The 23,169-nt window shown below is 43.8% G+C and overlaps 1 protein-coding gene across 1 annotated transcript in view; it reads left to right on the top strand.

Moving 5' to 3' along the window:
* The first annotated feature begins 7,592 nt into the window (after window positions 1-7,592).
* ELOVL4 (ELOVL fatty acid elongase 4) overlaps window positions 7,593-23,169 on the top strand; it is a 42,216-nt gene continuing 26,639 nt past the window's right edge. The window contains exon 1 of the mRNA XM_035109541.3: window positions 7,593-8,164. Within this exon, the coding sequence (XP_034965432.1) occupies window positions 8,074-8,164 (91 nt within the window). The 5' untranslated portion in view covers window positions 7,593-8,073. The remainder of the gene's footprint in view (window positions 8,165-23,169) is intronic.

Here is a 23,169-nt window from a genome sequence, read left to right as displayed (position 1 = left end):
GTGGGTCACAGGGATTCTACCCCCCCCCCCCCAATAGCATTGCTGCTTCTATTGCAGAGCTACACTGTCTCTCTCAAGTGCAGTTTTGAGGGTTTCGTAGATGACATGCTAGGAATGAAATCGCCTTGTTTGTGGTGTTTATGATGAAGCACTTCAACACTGCCAAATTTTTCATTTATATTGGCTCAAGAGAAGGCCCTACCCAGTGACACTGCATCACTACATGTTACAGAAATTACAGGGACAGATTTGAAAATAAATGCTGTCCATAGCAAGCAGGCAGAGAACATGTAGCAGCAGGGTCAACTGAACACAAGAAATGTATCGCCCACATCATTTGCAGATAAAACCAGGCCTACCAAGCCCTGCACAGGCTGTGGAGATTTGCATCAACACTTGCATTGCTAATTCAAGGAAAAATTATGGCCATCTTGAGCAAGTATACCATTTAAAATCCACTAGGAACTGCAATAGATCCTGACTGTATGGTGGTGAAGTCCAGAAGTTGTAACAGTTTCAGCATGCCTATGGATTCTGCAATTTTTCCAGATGTACTCATAAACGGCTATAAGTGCAAAATGAAAATGGATTCTGGTTCTGGATTATCAATAAACAATAAAGATGCCTTTCATCACATTTTCTCTTGGGATCAGTTGCCAGAGTTGAGGCCAACAAGTATACTTTATGATTACAATGAGAAGGTGGTTGATCCTGCTAGAAGCTGTGATGTGAATGTGCTGTATGGCTCTTTCAAAGGGAAGCTTCCACTCAACATTGCAAAGGGACAGTGTGAGAGCCTCTGGGAAGGAACTGAATCACACCACTAGGAATCAGTGTCCAAGGAATTCATGGCACCACTGCAGTCCAAATACAGAGAGTTGTCAACAGATTTCCCAGTGTTTTCTCTGAGGAACTGGGAGCTTACAACGGGGAGTCAGTGTCATTCCATCTGGATCCAATTGCACTAATTCACATGAAGCCCAGAAACTTGTATTTTGCCTTGCAAGGAAAAAATTGAGGAAGATCTTGAGCATCTCATCAAACAATAAATCTTTGAACCAGTTACACACACCCAGTAGGCTGCACCAATAGTGCCACTATTAAGCCTAATATTAAGGTGAGACTTTTAGAGATTGCAAGTGCACTGGGAATAAGCCACTTACACAGTATCCATAAACCTATGCATGCTGTGCTGGAGTCTTTTGCTCAGTTTTTATGACAATACACTTGTTCATATAATAATAATAATTCTTTATTATTTATACCCCACCCATCTGGCTGGGTCTCCCCAGCCACTCTGGGCGGCTTCCAACAAAAGATTAACAATACAATGAAACATCGAACATTAAAAATTTCCCTAAACAGGGATGCCTTCAGATGTCTTCTAAAAGTCAGATAGTTGTTTATTTCCTTGACATCTGATGGAAAGGCGTTCCACAGGGTGTGTGCCACTACTGAGAAGGGCCTCTGTAGCCTCTGGTTCCCTGTAGCCTCACTTCTCGCAGTGAGGGAACTGCCAGAAGGCCCTCGGAGCTGGACTTCAGTGTCTAGGCTGAATGATGGGGATGGAGATGCTCCTTCAGGTATACTGGGCCAAGGCCGTTTAGGGCTTTAAAGGTCAGCACCAACACTTTGAATTGTGCTCGGAAATGTACTGGGAGCCATTGCAGGTCTTTCAGGACTGGTGTTACGAGGTCTTGGCAGCCACTCCCAGTCACCAGTCTAGCTGCCGCTTCAAAGGTAGCCCCACGTAGAGCGCATTGCAGTAGTCCAAGCAGGAGATAACTAGAGCATGCACCACACTGGCAAGGCAGTCCATGGGCAGGTAGGGTCTCAGCCTGTGTACCAGATGGAGCTGGTAGACAGCTGCCCTGGACACAGAATTGGCCTGTGCCTCCATGGACTGCTGTAACTCCAAGGCTACGCACCTGGTCCTTCGGGGGCACAGTTACCCCATTCAGGACCAGGGAGTCCGCCACACCTGCTCCCTGTCCCCCAAAAGCAGTACTTCTGTCTTGTCAGGATTCAACTTCAATCTGTTAGCCGCCTTCCATCCATTAACCGTCTCCAGACACTCACACAGGACCTTCACTGCCTTCACCGGTTCTGATTTAAAAGAGAGGTAGACCTGGGTATCATCCACATACTGATGAACACCCGGGCCAAACCCCCTGATGATCTACAAGTCTACAAGTCAGGAAGAACAATTTCTAAGGCTGATGCCCTGAGCTATCTGCCATTATGGAAACCAGATTGTGATGTGCTACCTCCAATGGGAGTTGTTTTGATGTTGGAAGCCCTTCCACGTGCACCTCTGCAACTTGATCAAGCTGCAGTAGTAACTTCTTCAGATCTTCTAGTACTGTCTTTCTGTGGGTGGTGTGGGTGGCCAGTTGCAAAACTGTCTGATGAATTAAAGTTATTCACTAGCCACCAACATGAGATGTCTGCTCATAAAGGATGTATTTTATGGATAGACCATGTTGTTATCCTAGAATGTGATTGTCAAACCATCTTGCCCACACTTTGTGCAGCACATGCATGAATCGTATGTATGAAAGGATTGGATAAAAGCTATGTCTGATGGCCTGGAATTGACTCTAACTTTGTAAAGATTGTCAATGAGTGCAGCACATGCCAGGCTAATTGGCATAACCTACCAATGTTCTCATGTTCCCATGAGAAGTAATCAAGATGCCTCGGTCAAGACAATATTGATTTTGCAAGACCATTTCAAGGGAATAACTTCTTGATTGTAGTGACCTCCTTCTCACAAAGGCTTAAAGGGTTCTTAGTCCCATCTCAAGCATCTGCTGCAACCATCACAACCTTGCAACAATTATTTGCAACACATGGATTGCCAGATGCTATAGTCTCTGATAATGGGTCTGTGTTCATATCAATGGAGGTCAGTAAATTTGTGGACAACCTTATCCAAGCTGTCGCCATTGCACCTCATTATCCTCAAGCAAATGGCCAAGTTCAATGGATGGTGCAGACAACTGTGAAGTGGATTGTTGGAGGATACTGGTCAGCAAGACTTCCCAGGTTCCTCATTGTGTTACATGTCACCCCATGTTGGACAACAGGAGTCAGCCCTGCTGAATTACTAATGGGGCAACATCTCAAGACTTGTCTTGACTGTCTCCATCCAGACTTAGCTAAGGACTTACAATAATGTACTCTTGATGCTATTGTGCCCTGTTTAGGGAAGCTTTTAATGTTTAATGTTTGATAAATTATTGTATTTTAATATTTCTGTTGGAAGCCGCCCAGAGTGGCTGGGAAAACCGAGCCAGATGGGCGGGGAATAAATAAATTATTATTATTATTATTATTATTATTATTATTATTATTTACACCATAAGAGTGGGGGGGGTTTGCTAGGAACTATGGATCTGGACGCAGGTGGGTTTCTGCAACTATCATTGATCTCACTGGGCCAATAAAGTCCAGAGTACAGATGGACTGGTGTGGCATCACCATGTTTATCAGTTGAGAAGGCATTCTTCTCCATGGATGGAATGTATCTTCCTACTCTTCAGGGTTGGGAATGGCATCATTTCCTCCACCCACTTTTCCCTCTGGCCCTAACTGCCACTGGCATTCACCCCCACCCCACCCAGAGGTTGACCATAAGAGAATGTGGCCGGCCCATGGCTTGAAAAAGTTTCCTCATCCCTACTCTAGAGTGGAGAAGTAATAGAGGAGAAAAGGAGGCTGCTCTTTGGCACGGGCACTTTAGCAGAGGAGTGAGCAGGGACAGTGTGTGCCTGCTTACTCCCTTTGCACAGCATTGCTTGCCCCACCCAGAGGAAGACAGGAGGGGACTGACTGAGCAGGGGGTTCGCCGCAGCAGCAAGGGACAAGTTACCACTCCTCTGCCAGAAAGAGAGACTGAGAGCTGGCAAGCAAATAGAGGTTGCTACAGGGGGCAGTGCCACCTCTTCTTCCTTGCCCCTCTGTGTCATATCTCTCTCTCTCTCTCCCCCCCCCCTTCCCCCCCTCTCTGGGTCCCAGTGCAGTGCCCAACACTGCTCACTGCTTGCCCTATGCACACCTGCCCAAAGGCAGAGAGCAGGTGACAATCAAGCAAAGATGTCTATCCCTTGCTGCCACTTGATTGTAGCAGGTGAGTGAGAAAGAGTGGCACTTGTGGCACCTCCCTGATATGATGGGCAGCAGGCGAAGAAGAGGTGGTTCTGCCAGTGTGGGATAGTTTTGGGGGCACTGGCTTTCAGCTGGTGGGTTGAGACTTCCTACAGAGTCACGGCCTGAACTACGATGAGTCACAACAGCAGTGCTACCAGCATACAAATATATGGTAAGGGGGGGGGATTGATCCCTAAATGTATGTTTGGGTCGAAGGTAGATCCTGGGTCTGAAAAGACTTCTGGGTTAGAATGTTGGACTAGGCCCCAGGAAGCTCAGGTTCAGATCCTTGCTCAGCCATGAAGTGGGGACCTCATTGATTCATAAATTTATTTGTTTGTTTCATAGAATTTATATACTGCTTGATTGTAAAAAAGAAGAAGAGGAGGAAGCTCAGTGGGCTACAAAAATAATTAATAAAATTATCAGTAAAAACAATTTTAAATTTTCAGCAAAAAACCTTATAAACGTATCAGCATTCTAGATTATCTGGGTAGGCCTGTCTAAAGAGGGGGGGAAATTAGCTGGCGCCTTAAAAAAAAAAGTACAGCTTGATATCAATAGGCAGGGAATTCTGAAGTGTAGATGCCATCACACTAAAAGATTTCTTACAGATTTGGGGATGATATTATGTGGCACTTCTTGTAGTGCTACTTTCCATAGAATGAAGCGGTTAAGAGGGCATATATGGGGATAAGGTGATCTCGCAGGTAAACTGGTCCCAAGTCCTTAAGAGCTTTGTATACCAATAGTAACACCTTAAGCATGGCCCAGTCGCAGATTAGCAGCCAGCGCAGGTGTTATATGCTGACAAGGCCTTGCTCCTGTCAGTGATCATGCTGCAGTATTCTTCACTAACTGCAGTTTGCGGCTCAAGCACAAGGGAAGCCCCACACACAGTGAATTACAGTAACCCAGTCTTGAAATAACCAATTCAGGAAATCCTGTGGCCAAGTTTTCCCAGTTCAGGAATGGTCATAGCTGTCGTCCCAAAAGCTTCTGGCCACTGAGGCTACCTGAGACTCCTGTGGCAGAGCTGAATGCAGAAACACCCCAAGCTGTGAACAAGCTCCTTTGGGGGAGTCCAGGGTAGGGAGTTGACCCATTTCTTGGATATGGGAACTGCCTACCCACAATGCCTGGCAGCTCAGCTTGTTTTTCTTCATCCATTGCCCCACTGCATCCAGGCACTGACCTAGGGACTGTATGGCCTCACCTGATAATTACATCAAGGAGAAATAGAGCGGGGTGTCTTTTGCAATCTGGCGGCACCTTCCCCCCAAGCCAACCAGTGACCTTTCCCAATGGCTTCATGTTCATATTAAATAGCCATGGAGATAAAATCATGTCCTGTAGCCAGGGCTGAGCTGCCCATGAGGCGGCGGCAGCTTCCAGAGACATCTCACAATTGGTACACTCTGTGGGATCTCGCTGGAACCCACCATTGCCGTCGCAGCTTTGTGGGCACTGCATCCCAGTGGCAGCAGGGGGGGTGGGTCGCAGCTTCCCATTTTGCCTCAGGTGACAAAACGCAACACATTGCCTCTGCCTGCGACACCAGGGGGCTGAAAAGCACTCTCCCGATGCTACTTTCTGGACACAGTCCCAAATGTGGGATTGGAACCACTGTAGTACAGTGCCCCCAATTCCCATTTCCTTGGAGCTAGTCCAGGAAGACGCCATGGTCGATGGATAGTATCAAATGCCAATAAGAGATCAAGATTACCGGAAGAAATATCAACAACCTCAGATAGGTATGCAGATGACATAACCTTGATGGCAGAAAGCGAGGAGGAATTAAAGAACCTTTTAATGAGAGTGAAAGAGGAGAGCGCAAAATATGGTCTGAAGCTCAACATCAAAAAACCCAAGATCATGGCCACTGGTCCCATCACCTCCTGGCAAATAGAAGGGGAAGAAATGGAGGCAGTGAGAGATTTTACTTTCTTGGGCTCCTTGATCACTGCAGATGGTGACAGCAGTCACGAAATTAAAAGACGCCTGCTTCTTGGGAGAAAAGCAATGACAAACCTAGACAGCATCTTAAAAAGCAGAGACATCACCTTGCCGACAAAGGTCCGTATAGTGAGAGCTGGACCATAAAGAAGGCTGATCGCCGAAGAATTGATGCTTTTGAATTATGGTGCTGGAGGAGACTCTTGAGAGTCCCATGGACTGCTAGAAGATCAAACCTATCCATTCTTAAGGAAATCAGCCCTGAGTGCTCCCTGGAAGGACAGATCGTGAAGCTGAGGCTCCAATACTTTGGCCACCTCATGAGAAGAGAAGAATCCTTGGAAAAGACCCTGATGTTGGGAAAGATTGAGGGCACTAGGAGAAGGGGACGACAGAGGACAAGGTGGTTGGACAGTGTTCTCGAAGCTACGAACATGAGTTTGACCAAACTGCGGGAGGCAGTGCAAGACAGGAGTGCCTGGTGTGCTCTGGTCCATGGGGTCACGAAGAGTCGGACACGACTAAACGACTAAACAACAACAACAAGAGATCAAGAAGCAGTAGCAGCAAGGTCTCACTCTTCCTGTTCCACTCTCCTCAAAGGCCATCCATCAGGGTGACCAAGCCCGACTCAGTCCCATGGCCAAGCCTGAACCCAAATTGGAATGGGTCAAACTAATCTGTGTCACAGACTGATAGTCTAAGGGGTCCAGAGTTGGATTATTTGGGAAATGTTGCACCACACCCTCAGGCAATGAAGTGTTTAACTACACTGTGGACCCAACCATGTCAGCCTACCTCTGCTAGATTTAATAAGCCACGAAATGTGGCCCTCATCTGATAATTATGTTATGGAGAAATAGAGGGCATGTGGCTAAATGTCTAGAGGGCATGTGGCTAAATGCCGCCAGCACCCTGCCCACAGCAGCGGATTGCGCAAGCAGAACCGGATCCCGCTACACATTCTCAACAGTGGCACTCGCTACTTCAGCTGGAGCTGCCTGCCAGAAGTGCAGAATCAAGATCACTCTGAAGTCAAAAGACCCCCCCCCCAAAAAAAGCTCCTTATTTTCTTCTACCAGTAGTTTTAAACGTTTGTTTCTACATTTAGTCGCTTCGAGTTGCTTTTGTGAAAAAGGCAACAAATTCCCATTGAGGTCTCTGGGCGCAACCTAGGATGTCACAGGGCTGTTGTGAGGATTCAACATGCGGACCAAGGGCGGGAGGAGGGTGCATACCACTCTGAGTGCCTTAGTGGAAAGGAATATAAATCAATAGGCAAAGGAGTAGGGGGCGCGCGCACACACACCCCGTCTCTTTTGGGGTGTGTGGGGGTTACACCGCCTGAAGGGTCCCCCAGTGCCAGCGCTCCTCCGTGGCAGCTGGTCAAGACATGGGAACCGGGGAAACCCAACCCAGCTCCGCGTTTCAGACACCCACCCACGCCAGGCGCTGCAATGGGAACCTTATGCGTCTAGCCTTATGCACTGGGATCGAGCGAAGAGACCAAGGAATCCCGACCCCGACCCCGCCGTGATCAATAAAGCAGGTGCTTCAGCTCTGAGCGCCACCTTCCCCCCCCCCCGGGTCTGTGCGCGTGCGCCTGGACGGGCGCTTTGTGCGCTGCCCCCGGGAAAGGCGACGGCCACGTGACGCAAGCCGAGCTAAGCGCTCCGCTCCATCCCAAGGTGCCTCAGCCTCGGCGCCTGTTCTTCTGCCTTTTCCCTCCCTCCCTGGCCCCGGGCACGGGAGTCGTCTGAAGCGAGGCGGGGCCTGCAGATAGATACCCAGAGACAGAGATTTAAATTTCATTCTCAGCAAGAACAGCAGCATTAGCGGCAGCAGCAGCAGCAGCCCCGGCGCACAGCAACAGACGCGCGCGCGCCCCGACCAGTCCCGCCGGCTTCCCTGCCGCCGCCGCCGCTGCTCGCTCGCTTGCCCTGCCTGCCTGCCAGCCAGCCAGCCATGGGCCACTCCGCCGCCGGGGAGCCGGGCCTCATCGCCAACGTGGTGAACGACACCTTGGAGTTCTACCGCTGGACCTGGACCATCCGAGGTAACCGAGCCCGTATGCGCGCCCGCCCGCCGGCCGACCAAGCGACGCGCTGCCAAGCCTTTGTTAAGCTCCCCGCAGCCTCCTTCTCCGCAGCCGCGCTCCCTGCAGGCCCCTTATCCCAGGCCAAGTTGCATCCTCTTAGCGCGCCTGGCTGGGCACAAGGCACCTGCCGCCGCCTCTTCCTCCTCCTCTGCCCTCCCTTGCTGCTCCCGCCGCCGCTGGCGCCTCAGCTCCATCCCCGTCTCCCTCCATCCCCTTCCCTCGCCCAGGCCGCAAAGAGACGCCCAGGCAGCAGCCCACACCCGCGCCCCGTCTCCAATTCCTCGCCTGCTGTCACTGTCACACAGCGGTCAAAATGGCTCCGTTGCTTCTCGGAAAGCAGGTCTGGGAAGGAAGGTTGCGACGCGGATCTGGATATGGCTTTAGATGGGGCCTGTTTTAAGCGCTCTCTCCCCCACCCCACCCCCAGCAGCCAATAGCTCTGAGAGTGGATGTTTTCGGTTTGGTCTTTCTTCTTCTTCTTCTTCTTCTTCTTCTTCTTCTTCTTCTTCTTCTTCTTCTTCTTCTCACTTCACCGTCATTCCCCTTAGGGGGACCGCCACCTAGAAGTGCAGGCGGAGGCTCTGTTTAAGTTTGCTGCATAAGGTTTTCTTCCAGCACTGCAGCTCCCACGCAGCTGCCTGAATATTGGGTACATATACATATACATATACTGTACATATTTAATATAAAAAGATTCCCCACCCCATTGTGACTGATTCCAAATCCTTTGTCGAGACTTGGCTTTGATGGTAACCATGTTAATTGCTGGTCAGTGTGTCCCATCACTGCATAGCAGTGCTTTCCGAGCTAACTGGGAACGTGCCAATCACGTTGCTGCTCTTGGGCCCAGGCCCACAACGAGAAATGGAGATGTTTGCAAAGTGTCTCTCTCCCCACCACCACCTCCCATTGTTACAGGATTCGGTTTGGGAACATGTGGAGGACACACTGGGAAAACAGCCCTGGGGCCATTTGCCATCATGATACATTAGATCTGGTTACAGGTAGGTAGCCGTGTTGGTCTGGATCGAAGTAAAATAAAAAAATTCCTTCAGTAGCACCTTAAAGACCAACTAAGTTTTTATTTTGGTATGAGCTTTCGTGTGCATGCACACTTCTTCACACTTCTGAAGAAGTGTGCATGCACACGAAAGCTCATACCAAAATAAAAACTTAGTTGGTCTTTAAGGTGCTACTGAAGATACATTAGATATTAGGCTTAAGACAGATTCCATTTTGGTAAGATAGAGTGGTTTGCATTGTAATCTGAACTTTATAGCAGAGTTTGATCAGATGGCTATGTGTGATTTATTTAGGCCTGGTCTCTCATTTCATTTTATAAGGTGTAGACTCTCCCCCCCCCCAGTTTTCTAGATGAGATGTTATTGCAGAATTGATGCTGGATAGCTACAACTGGAATTTGGAACAAGGCCAAAGAGCCAGGAAAGTACTGTGCAATCCTGTGCACGTTTGCTTAAAAGTCAGTCCCACTTAGGTCAGTGAGATTTACTCCCAGGTAAATGGGCATAGGATTGCAGTCTTCGAGTTGCTTCACATATGCAGTGGCAAGGATATTGGTCAGTATTTGTCAGTATTTGTACAGTACATACAATTCTGACTTATGAAGGGCATACCTGAACAGCACACTAAGCAATATTTTAATACATACTCATTAAAGGGCAAAGATGCACTTAATGAATGTGTATGACTGCATTTATCTTAAAGAAGGCAGGACTGTCTTTTATGTACACGTTTTACTCTTATGTATCACTTCTGCACAGCTGTAAAAATGGTCAGGTACTTATTGAATGGCAAGATGGCTCTACAATGAACCTATGATGGATTTCACTGCTATGGAATCCATGTGGGCTTGGTTATAGATCCCAGTAACTCATTATTGCATGAGCTGCCTCCATTCCTATTCCCATCCCTTTCTGCCATCTGTCGGATTGTAAATTAATCTTACATTTTCAGTTGAGACAGCACATTCTTGCCTGATCTGCATTATTGCACTTTATCTCCTGATCTCACTTTCAGACATACTTCAAATATATTAACCAACATCTGCATTTCCCCAAAATGTAAAAGTTCAAGTAAAATGCTGTAGCTGTATGTTTTCAATGAGCCATTTTCATTCCTACAGTGCTTTTATATGATTCTCATTTAACATAAGAGCAAACTGCTGTGCTAGTCATCTATAAGAAACTTTTACAGACAAGGTTTTAATAGCAAAGTGCTTTTATGGTCCTTATTAATAACTACTTTGCCTCTGAATTGCTAGAGTTTACATTGCACAAATCAGCAACATCCAAAATACCAGATCTTATGGAAGAAGGTAGACTATTAGTGTAGAAGAATTTGGCAGCAAACCAAAATGCTACTGTATGATATGGACTCACTCTGCTGACTTCCTCTCTTTGAGGGAATACTAATTATCATTTAGATTGCTGAGAAGATAGTGCCTAACTTGTCTTGCTTAGTCAACTGTTTGAGATTGCCATACATAGGTGTCAATTGTATGGCATAATTTGAGATGCCTCTGTGACAAAAAAACCCCACCCCAGTTAAAAATGTTAAAGTAGGACATTTTAGTTTATTCATTTTTTGGCTCTTTGGAGAACCATGAGATTGTGGAGACATGGTGTAGCTGTGGGTGAGGAACTATATGAGATTTCAGCTGCTTTCCTAAACATACTGGCCTCCAAATCCGTGAAAATTACCTGTACTTGTAAGCAAGCTCTTAGAGTGTGCTCTTGCAGCCCTTATAGGTGTATGCAGTTTTTTAGAATCAAAATAATATTTGTATCCTGATGGTATCATGATGTCACAGTACTGTAGGAGGAGTCCTCCAAGCCTTGCAGCTGCATCTCTCCATTCATTTAATTGGTTCTTGAAGAAGCCACACCCCAACGCTGTTTGAAAGAAATGCGGTTCTGTAGCAGCACTGCTAAGGCAGATTGATTTCTCTTCCACCAAATAAAATTATTACAGTGCAATGTGCTGGATCATTTGGTTATACAGCACCAACGTTTTTAAATTTATAACAGTACAGCTATTTATTTACTACACGGGTGGGTAGCTTGTGCCCCTCCAGATGTTTTTGGACATCAGTTCCCATCTATTGGCCATGCTGCTAGGACTGATGGGAGTTGGAGTCCCAACATCTGGGTGGCTAATGGCCCCCCCATCCTTAAAGGCTGAAGACAACATTGATCTGAGGGCTTCCAGCATGCATTTAACTACCACCCAGTGTTAACTGTTGCCTTCCTTTTCCAAAGCTTTATTTTAGAACAAAGATGGAGCAAATTTTGGCTCAGTTGATAGGGCATGAGATTCTTAATATCAGGGTCAAGCGTTCAAGCCCCACAATGGGCAACGGATTCCTGCATTGCAGGGGGTTGGACTAGATAACCCTTGTAGTCCCTTCCAACTCTACAATTCTGTGATATGTTTATATGATATAACTCTATGTAACCTCTGTGTCACTGTCTATGCTATTGAGAGAGTCAGGAAAGCTTGAGGTGTTAGATGATGCTTTCAATGGGATGGGCACTTCTTTGCTCTTGCTCTTCCATATTTTCCTGGCCACATTCTCATGCTTGTTGTAATATTTCCTGAATACTAATCCCTGATGCATGCAAATACTGGTGTTTGTTGTTTCAAAAATGTGGGTTTGTCTATCAGATTGTAGAGCTTGATAATAGCAGTGATGCTACTCAACAGATGAATCAGATGAATCTGTTGCTCCTCAGCATCATTTCTCAATCCACATCATCTTGAAATTATACCATGCTGTGGCCTTGCCCAACAGTCATATTGTAAAGGCTTTTGCCATGTGTTAATATTGCTCAATGAATAAGACATTTCACCATGCTGGAAACATCACTACACAGCAACATTGCACAAGGAATGAAGAAATTTTTTTTTCTCAGACACCTACACAGTTTCCCTTCATTGTTCTCAGCATTCCCATATTTCTAAAATCAGATTCCTGAATATTTTTTATTGTTCTTTTGCAACTCTAATTAGGTCCCTCAAGGCCAACTCATGCAACTGTATCACTCACACAATGTGATAATTTTTTGGAAGTTACTTTCTGGAAGAGATTTCATAAATCACAGAGTATAGCATGAATTTCTGTCACAAGTTGAGTGCTCAGAAATTGCATCATGGAAAAGCGGAATGTGAATTAGCTGCTTTAATGTTCAAAGATTCTTCACTGTGTTTCTAATTTCTTGCTTTGTATAAGTTGAGAACCTGCAGGATGTAAGAGATAAGGAAGAATGTTGGGTGAAAATGTGTGTGTGTGTTTATAAATTAGAAATTGAGCAGCTATTGCTTGACTAGGAGGTTAATATAAATCTGAAGTCTTCTGAAAGATTATTAGTAATACCAGATATATACTAAATTATTATCATCAATGTTATACAGCATCTTTATGGCTTTAGTTCCATGTGATCACTTTATTTTAAAAAAGGCAGTAGTCCTGAAAAGGCAGATTTCTGACCAGCAGTTCTGAATAAGTGGTAAAAATGACCCAATATATTCAATGAACATAGCTATAGAGTGTGTGCACCCAATTATTAAGCAATATGAAAAGTTGTGCTGGAAGTAAATATTGTATAAGAATTCTCGGCCATTATTCCAGCTAAGGAGAAATAGCTTTGCGCAACATCAGATGCTACTGCGGAGGATCCCTCGACCCTCAGAAGCAGATTTGGGCATGTGTGTGAAGGGTTGCCAAGTAAAGAGAATACCTCATGTTTACGGAATACAAATAAATCCCTTTTATAGTTTCAGTTCACCAAGGGGATTGTTCTGGTCTCTGTGATAATCTGATCTATTCCAGATAGAAAGATAAACTGGGATGCTTGCAAAACTGGCAGGTTCCCCAGAATTGCTATGCAAACTTAGGTTGTATGTACCTCTTGTTCCTACATTTCAAGTTTAACACCTGAATTGCACCATCAGTAGGGTGGGGAGATCCTGTTTTATGACAGAACAATGAACTGAACTCAACAGCACAATCCTATACATCAGGCTTCCCCAACCTGGTACCCTCCAGATGTTTTAGATACAACCCCCATTAGCCCCAGCCTTGATAGCCATCAGTTACGGATGAAAGAAGTTGTAGTCCACAATATTTGGAGGTCACCAGGCTTAGGAAGGCAGCTATACTGAATACCTGCACATGTTCACTCAGAATAAGTCTGCTGAGTTTATTGGGTCTTATGCCCAAGCAAGTTGGTATAGAACTGTACCTGCCTCTTTGTTCTCTGCCACCACTATATTGTTTTTGACTGAGCATTCATTGGGTACGATGGGTAAATCAGAGTTCTTATTTCCACAACACATTGTCTCATAGTCTCATTTATTGTGGTAATTTGTGGGGTTAAAATATAGGTTTGGATCCCAACTCAGTTGTGCTTTCGCATAGAGCCATTGAAATCACTGAGGCTGAAGTTTCACCACAAGTATCAAGTCACATTGATTTTGATGGGCTTACTCTAAGCATGACTTAACCTAGATAGGTCCAACCCATGATATTTAATATTACAGCCAGTAGAGCAATGGAATAGCTGTGCATTTTGACTCCAATGTAACTTTGTTCCATGTTCCTTCTAGTTTTGCAGGGACGTTCTCTCAGGAGGCTAATGGCTATATGAGCAGAACAAAAGGAACTGTTTTGTTCTTCAGCATTTTACTTAAATCAAAGAGGAGAAATCTGTGGCCTTGCAGGTATTATTGGACGCCAGCTCTCATCAGTCCTGGCCAGCATAGCCAGTGATCAGGGATAATGGGACCTAAAGCCCAACAGCATTTTGAGGGCCACAGGTTCCCCACCCATCATTTTCAGCAATTGCTGCAGAGGCAGTATTCATACATCCCTTTAGTTTGATCCCTGTGCATTTCAGTATGCTTCCTATCTTACAGTGCTGGGATAGGAATGGGGTGGAGAGATGTTTCTTATCAGAAACTCAGTGCACACTTCATAGGAGTGCAGGTTTGCAGGTGATCAAAGAAGTATTATTCAGTTACTGTATATATTTCCCCAGGAAATCATATGTATGCATCTCAGATACTAATCCTGCGATACAGTTCATTGTGCTTTGCAATTTCCTTGCCCTGTGGCAATACATTTTCACACGTGATCTAGCCTAGAGAGTGTGCTGACAGAAGAAATAGTGACCGCCCTTTCCCCTGTTCATAGAAGTTATTAATGATGGTGCAACATAGAACGCTATGAAACAAATTCTGGTGGTGTTACACTACACAAAATGATCCATTAGACTGCAAGTTTATTGGGCCTTTTTACGCAGAAGTGAGTCCCTTACTGATCACTGGAGTTTACTTTTAAGTAAGTGTGCATAGGATCCTGTTCTTTTACTTGCCAGAGGCATTTTGAGGTGCTTCAGACCTAACTATAAACTCCCCCCCCTTGTGATTACCAAAGTTGTATCTAAGACTGAGTGGGCAGGCAGCTTGCTTTGATCCTAAGCAAATTTTAACCATACAGATAACAAGGAACAACAAATAACATTCCCCGCATAGCAGTTTCAAGTAAGATTGGGAAGAGTAATCCAGACCCCTGATTTGAATGAGGCAAATGTGTCCCTCTGCCCAGCTTTGCCTGATTTCATTGGCCTGGACCACCAGTCTAGCTGCTGAGCACTCCAGTGCACCTGCCCCAATGGGCAAACACTATATCGCCACCACACAAAGGGGTGGAGAGGAGACAGAGCTGCTGCAATCACATGATGTTAGCAGGTTGGCTCAGGTTGCGGTGGATTCTGTGCCGTGCCAGCTCTGCCTTCTCCCCACCTCCCAAACATGCTATTTCAGGGGTATCCACTTGTTACTGCCACAGAGAATGGCCTGTTCTGGGCCGCCGCCGCCGCCATGAACTTCTGAGTGCAGTGAGACTACCAAGAGACCACCCTCTGCTGATCTGATCCTAGGGAGTCTGTAGGGAAGGATATTTGAGGACTAGGTCAGTTAGGGTTTTAAATGCCAGTATAAGCACCTTGAATTGGGGCCCAGAAACAAGTTGGCAGTCATGGTGGGTATGTTCTTATGTATATGACAAGTTAAAGCCTCATTCTTATAACATCAACCCTATTTTAATACAGAAGGCTTATATATTTTGCATTATCATAGAATCATAGTGTTTGAAGGGACCCCAAGTGGCATGTTGTCCAACCCCCTGCAATGCAGGAATCCTAACTAAAGTGTCCACATTCTATATATTTTGTGGGCTGTTTGGCTACAGCATTACCTGTGGATAAAGAAATAGCTCGATCTGTGGAAATTACCTTTGCCTAGCAATCAAATGGTCACAATTAGATTTTTAAGCACATGGCAGGAGGTATGTGGGTGTTTCTAATGCCACCCTTGGCTAGATATTATGATGGTAGTTGACTTGGAGTTCCTTCTGTGTAGCATTTCTATTGAAATGCATGGAAGCTTCAGAAGGGCAGAAACTATTAATGTAACAATGCCTAGGACACCAGTAGGTTTTGTGCAATTGCTCTTTTCTATAACTCGCCATCATTTCAAGTAGATTGTATCCTTACTTGGCTTCCATAGTCTAGCAAGGATAGTGTTTTGATAATAAGGCTCCTCCATATATGGATCATCTTTGCAAGAGTAACACTAAACAGTGGAAATTCCAAATCAACACCCCATTGTGTCTATATTTAGTGGAACACAGGGGAAGGAATGTAGCTCAGTGCTAGAGCATCAGCTTTGCATATGGAACATCCCAAGGGAGAGGTCCCTCTACAAAGTCCTGGAGAGCCGCTGTCCATCAGTTTCAGCAGTTCTGAGCTAGACGAACCAAGGGTAGAGCAGATGGACCAAGTATAGGGCAGCTTGCTATTGTCCTACTAAGGAACAAATGGCAATCAACAAGCACCAGTCAAGAAGCTTGCTGAGTGGTCATTGGACAAGTCACAATCTCTTAGCCTTGCTTTTGGTTATTGTGAACTTGAAATATGATTTCCCTTTTGGGTTATCTGAGCTTTTTGGAAGAGAAATGCAATACAAATATGGTGAATGAACAAATCAGAGGTACCCACTAGTCATATTTGGTAAAGGTGATGCTCATATGTATCAGCATGCAGCTGATTGCTGCTGTAAACAAGGAAAGGTATCTGAGTGATTTCATAGACTCTTAGAGTTGAAAGGGGCCCAAGGGTCATCTAGGCCAACCCCATGCAATGCAGGAATCTCAGCTAAAGCATCCATGACAGATGGCCATCCAACTTCTGCTTAAAAACCTCCAAGGAAGGCGAGTCCACCACCTCTTGTGGGAGTCTGTTCCACTGCCGAAGAGCTCTTATTGTCAGAAAGTTTTTCTGAATGTTGGTTGGAATCTCCTTTCTTGTAACTTGAAGCCATTGCCTCGAGTCCTACCCTCAAGAGCAGGCAAAAACAAGCATGCTACCTCTTCCATGTGACAGCCCTTAATATATTTGAAGATTTGATTGATTGATTGATTGATTGATTGATTGATGTAGTTTAAACCTTAGGACTGTAACACACATGTTTGTGATATAGCATGTGATTTTGTGTGTTTGACAATTCGCTACTGCCTTTCATCTCAGTGACAGACATATGCTGTGTTGTGTTTTTCTTGTGTTTTGAGAAGCATAGCTTGGCAAAATTTCTAGGATTTAATCTACAGCATGTATTGTTGAATTAATCAGTTCAACAGAGATGTTGTTCCACAGAACAGGGTCAGCCACACTGCGTTGCATTTTTCCAGATGTTTGCCTTAGTTGTTTATAATGATTTAGTTGTCTTTTAATTGATGGTGATGCTTTTGTTCTACTGTTTATTATTATTATTATTATTATTATTATTATTATTATTATTATTGTCATTATCTTGTAATGCCATATGTGAATTGGATTCTTGAGTTTTGCTGATTTGTTTTGTTATTGTATTTTGGATTGACAGTGGTCTCTAAACTGCCTTAAATTCAGTGATGTAGAAAGGTGGTGGTATACAAATTGAAAATGAAATGCAGGGAGAACCGCCCCCCTTCAAGTTACTCTGCCTGCAAAAATCCTAATCTGACCATTGCTACAGTTGTGTGGTCAAGTAGACAGCATGTATATTATGACTGAAGGAACTGAAGGAAAAGAAAATACAGAAGGTCCTCCCCGCTAGCCTATGTAAGGAAGTCATAATGCTTGCAGTTGTTCAGAGGTGCTATTGCTACAGGAGTCCAAGTTAATGACACAGGCATCTCTTAATGACACTAGTATCTCTTAAATGCCACAAAATTTATTTTTAGCTTAAATTGTCTTAAGTAAGCTAAATCTAGATTCCTTAATATAATAAAGGGCAGTAATCAACTAAGTCCTACCCAGAGTAGACTTATTGACATCAATGAACCTAAGTTAATCATGCCCATTCACTTCAACGGGTTTACTCACAGGAGGACTAGTGTTGAATACCACCCAATAATTTCTCCTGCATAGAAGTCGTTGCTTTTATTCCCTCTTCAAGTCCCTTTCTGGTTTTAGGAGATAGCGGGGCAAGGGATGGTGACAAATCAACTGGCCCACCCCCTCACCTCTTCCTCTGCTTGTGACCTGTCCTGCAGCCCCACCTCCGCCTTTGACTACACGGAACCTTCCCCCCCCACCCTATCTCCTGTCTCACAGCTGGCACCAAACCCCATAAATCACCAGCCCCTGTCCTGGGTCCACCCCCAGCTCCTCTGCCTCTGTCACACACTTATCAGAGTCCTGCCAGTCCTTGACAATTTATATTTAATTGCTTATGGAATAAATATTATTTTTATTTTCAGCTAGAACTAATATGCTTTCCCTATATTATCATTTGCATTTCCATTATTGCCATTACTATCAGGTATTCCTGAAATTATGCATTTTGAGTTTTAGTGGGGGGGGGTGTTTTGTTTTTGCTAATTCTGCAGTGGTAGAAGTATGGAGGGGGAAGTATCCATAGCAATAGTATCAATTTTTCTATTGTTTTCAATAGAGTGTTTGGAGACAGTGCCTTAAATTGCAGCAGCAGTTTTCAATCTCCTGGTGTGTCAAACTTAAGTAAGGTATTGCTGAAACTGCATTTGTAGGAATTCTGCATTCAGTAGTTACAATATCCAGGTTTGTGGTGGCATCAGAAGCCATGCGGCTGGAATTTTCCTCCAATTGGCCTCAAGTTCTTTAAGGCAAAGTTTTTCCGGATATGTCACTACAATTAAAGGGCAGGTTTCTGGATTCAACTTTCTGACTACATCTGTGGTGGTGTGTGCCAGCAGGTTTCATTTTGACTGTGTTTGCTCAGGATTTAGTTGGAAACACATTTTGGTTGTTGTGGTTGTTGTTCCAATACAATTGTTAATTTAGTACATTAACGCTAGGAAGCTGTTGATTTTGCCAATGACTGGTTTTTTTGAATGTTCGTTGTGCTCCACTTGGAGCAGGCTTGTTTTCACTAGTCATAGCTAAGATTAACCACCGTTTATGGTATGAATGACACACTACTGTACAATAGAAGCAGAAGCTTCCAGTCTCTTTGCTGTTGTGCCAGAGAAGGAATGGGGAGTAACATAGTGTGAGATGGAAGGAACACCAGGCTCACTCCCTAATGCCAAACCAAAAGTGTGTGTACACACATGTGCAGAGACATATACATACATATGCCAGATGAAGATAATCTTGAATGCACCTGCAGAAGGGGGTGGATGGAAGCTAGAAATGGATTGATCACCACACTTATTTCCCATCCATGCCAGTTTTGAATATGTTCATTTATAGGTCTGTTTTGTCCCGCTTCCACATTAATCTGCAACTTTGTTTTTAAAGCTTGGCACAGAAATTGGTAATTTAAATACATACGGTATATTGGAACACATTTTCTAACAAACTATGCCATTCTAAATGTATTTTCTCTCACTTTACACCAGGACTTCCCAAACCTGGGTTGTTGTTGGACTACAACTTCCATCATCCCTAGCTAGCAGGACCAGTGGTGAGGGATGATGGGAATTGTAGTCCAAAAAAGAGTTGGAAACCAAAGTTTGGGAAACCCTGGTGTATACATTATGAAACATATTGCATATTAAAATACATATTTTGGGATTTCCTTGAGTTGAGAAGTGCAAAATCTGAAGGATAATGTCAGGGTGGGTGTCAGAAGCAAGTCAGCAATAACTCACAAGGTGTCAGTGAAGTTAATTTTTTATTCAAAGAAACAAAACAGCTCAGGCCTAGTGAGCACAACAACTCTTCCCAGAAGGTCTTATCCCAATGAGGCAGTTGTGAGGACAGAAGGTTTCCACCTTCCCACAGCAATCTAAGGCTCCTGTTCCCCTGGGTCCTTCCCAAGCAATCTGAGACTCTGACTCCTTGTCAGTCTCTGCTTTGCTCTCTTCATACCTTTGTGAGTTCTGGGAAACCAGGGGGAGGGAAACTAGCCACAGCGGGAGGCGGAGACCCCCTGGATTCTTCAGCAGCCTGCCTAATCTTTGCTTCTTGGGTCCACTTCTCCAGCCTCCACTTCTGCCTCTGATTCTGGACTGCTCTGTGCCACAGGCTCTTCCTGCTCACTAAACCTTGCTGAGAAACCTCGTTTCTCTTCAGCTTCCAACACCCCCTCCTCCCAGTCTGCTCCCTCTTCTCCCTCTGACCACTCATTGTTGTCCTACCACCACTCCCTGGGCTCTGAGCCTTCTCCCCTTGGGGGTTCCCCAGCTGGTACCTCCTATCGCTCCTCTGCATCCAGCCAGATAACTTTATTCCAATCTGCACATTAACCCAGGAGGTGCAGATCAAATGTTGTTGTTGTTTAGTCGTTTAGTCATGTCTGACTCTTCGTGACCCCATGGACCAGAGTACGCCAGGCACTCCTGTCCTCCACTGCCCCCCGCAGTTTGGTCAAACTCATGTTCGTAGCTTCGAGAACACTATGCCATGCAGGGCCACCCAAGATGGACAGGTCATAGTGAAGAGTTTTGACTAAACGTGATCCACCTGGAGAAGGAACTGGCAAGCCACTCCAGTATCCCTGCCAAGAAAACTCCATGGACAAAGACAAAGACAACAGGCAGATCAAATAATCACTTTGAAATGCAGACCAAACAAAATTCCTGAGCATTCCTAGCAGAATATGACCTTCCTGCTCTCCTCAGCAGCTTCCTGTGCTCTCTTTCTTAGAGAAGGCCCTTTTGCCCAATTTTTTCACAAGCTTCCCTTTTCCTTCAGCCCCACCCCGCCACCACCACAGCCCACTCCATTTAGCACAGTCCCCAGTCCTCATGGTGACTGTTTAGATTAAACTCCCTGTCCTTTAGATACCAGAAACTGGAAAAGGAAAAGAAACTGAATACCGTAAGTTTAAAAGTTATTTTCAGTAAATATGTTTGCTGGAATTGTAGTACTAAAATTGACATTCTGGTAGGGGAATGTCCCAACAGAATGTTGTAAAATTAGGTGCAGTGATGAGCATCTGCGTTGCATTTTGTTGACAGACAGTTCTACAATTTATTTTTTTTATGACGGACATGCTTTCTACAATGAGTTATTTGATTTAAGAGGAGTTGAAAATTTGTAGTGAAGCTTCACCCATGTTCTTCAATATAGCGCCATGCCCATTTATTTGGAAGTTTAAGAACATATTATTATAAACATTGTATGCCCAGTTACTTACAGGATGCTAGCTGGAGCCTTGTGAAATGTTTTGCTGCTGTCAAATACAAATGTTTGTGTGAGTCTTCAAATATATATGAATGAACAAACATGAATCCTCTGGATTTCTTCGTCATTTTTAAAATTAGTGATAGACTCTCGGTGAGATAACAGAACCAATGGAGAGTGATAGAAGAATATCTACAAAACACTCTATATGCGCTATCATAACAAGATCAGATGTTTCAGTAATATCAGTCAGAATGTACTTTGGACTGAAATGTGATTTAAAATTGTTCTAATGGATACTCAAAGATTTTTTGAAAAGCTGGTACAGATGATTTTGAAAAGCTGGTCCTAGATGATTTATTCACAGTGAATGTTTCCCTCTTAGTAATGCAATTGCAGACATCATAAGGAGCCATGCTGATTGGACGGAGGCATGTGCTAGATTGGCCCTGTAAGTGCCTTTGCTCTGAAAATAGCAGCCATTGCTATTAATACTTAGTAAGGCTTCCCAGATGAATTAACATGTAGTGGTTTATAGCTAAGGAATTAATATGCTTTTTGTACGAATATTTAACTTTTAAAAATGCTGATGTAACCTAATATATGAGGGGCATTTACCAAGATCTATTACAGCTTTTTTAAAAAATGCTTTTCAAATTAAGTATGGCAGTAGAGATGAAAAAGACTCAGGATGCAATTCACACTTACCATCCAGTGCTTCCATATCCTGTTGGTTTTAACTTGGATAGTTATATGCATACTTAAACCTTGCCCACTGAGATGAGTGGGACTTTGGCTTGATTGTGCCACTAATATTTCTTAATTTTTTTACTTTTACTATATTGGGCATGGAAGGTGAAAGACAGTTTTATCACAGGCCAAACTTACAAAGCTTTGAAAATACGATTACGGGTTTCTAAAGCATTTAATTAAAATTTTAATATATTGAATACAAAATTTATAGAACATTTACCAATGTATTATTATTACACTGACTGTAAGAGTTAGTTTCCATTCATCCTTCAACACACTGTGAAAATTAATGCTTGAAGATACTTATTGTAGCTGGTATATTAGCCATACAACTTACTCGCAGTCTACAGACATAAGGAGAGCTGATATGTCTCTAGGCTTACATATGTGATTTGTTTTGAACCGTTTCCTAACAACGCAGCCATTTTGCTTGTGATCAAATTAGTATCTGGGTCTTAGGCTTTGAAAGACAAATGCATTAATCCACTGAACCACTCGGTCACTCCGTCATTGCTAATCAGGAAAAGGCATAGGCAATTGTCAAATGAAGCAAATCTATGCATTTGACATCAGTAGCGGCTACTTTCTTAGTATATTGTAGCTGTGATATTTTACAAATGCTCATATGTCATTCAACCAGTCTTGTAAAATTTATAGTCATGTATTCTGTCCATTCAGCAGAGCAGAAAATAAAAATGTAAGAGTAATTCTGATTTTATCTCCTATAATTTAGATTAAGAACAAATTTACTGGGCTGACAAGTGTTTGAATTGGTTCCTTTATGAGAAACATGAAACAAAGTGACGGATGCACATAGCACAGTAGCTTTTTGTAAACTTTGCTCATGTGTTTTAACCCACAGATGAAAATGCAGTGTTTTTCCCAAATCTGTTTTATTATAGAACATCTGATTTGGAAAAACAATTATCAACTAATTTACAATTGTACTTACATGACTTGTAAAAGTTGTGAGAAATGCTGGAAACAATTTGTGCCTTAAATAAAGCTTCCATATTGCAGTCCACCAAATATGGGCACCCTAATTTGCAACCCCCTCCTCTCCTGATTTCTCACTTGAAATCACCCCTTTCAAAGGTGCTTTATAGGAAAGAGACATGGTTGGCATTTGTTAGGTACTTTGCATGTAAGTATATATTTGAACCCTCAAAGGCTACATAAAAATTAAGACAATTATATTTTGTCAGAAGTGTACGATCCTGTACACATTTTCCTGAGAGTAAGCCTTATTGTACAGAGTAGGCTTTACTTCTTAGTAAATATGTACAGGACTATTTTTTGTTAATAAAGGAATCCTCAACTCATTTTCAGAGGCTGCAGCAGCATTCATAACCACTCCTTTCTTTACTCATGCATAGAAATTGCTTAATATCCCCTGAAAATAAGCCACCGTGTTTTTTTTGAGGAAAAAAAGATATAAGATGGTGTCTTATTTTTGGAGAAACCCAGTATATATCTCTGTATGTAGTTTGGTGCTTCCCTTTTTGTAGTGTTAACACTTTTAGGTAGCATTTTTTAAAA

This window comes from Zootoca vivipara, chromosome 3 (genome assembly GCF_965207765.1).
Source record: "Zootoca vivipara chromosome 3, rZooViv2.hap1.1, whole genome shotgun sequence".
Classification (NCBI taxonomy): domain Eukaryota; kingdom Metazoa; phylum Chordata; class Lepidosauria; order Squamata; family Lacertidae; genus Zootoca; species Zootoca vivipara.
This window is presented reverse-complemented; position numbering and strand designations above follow the sequence as displayed.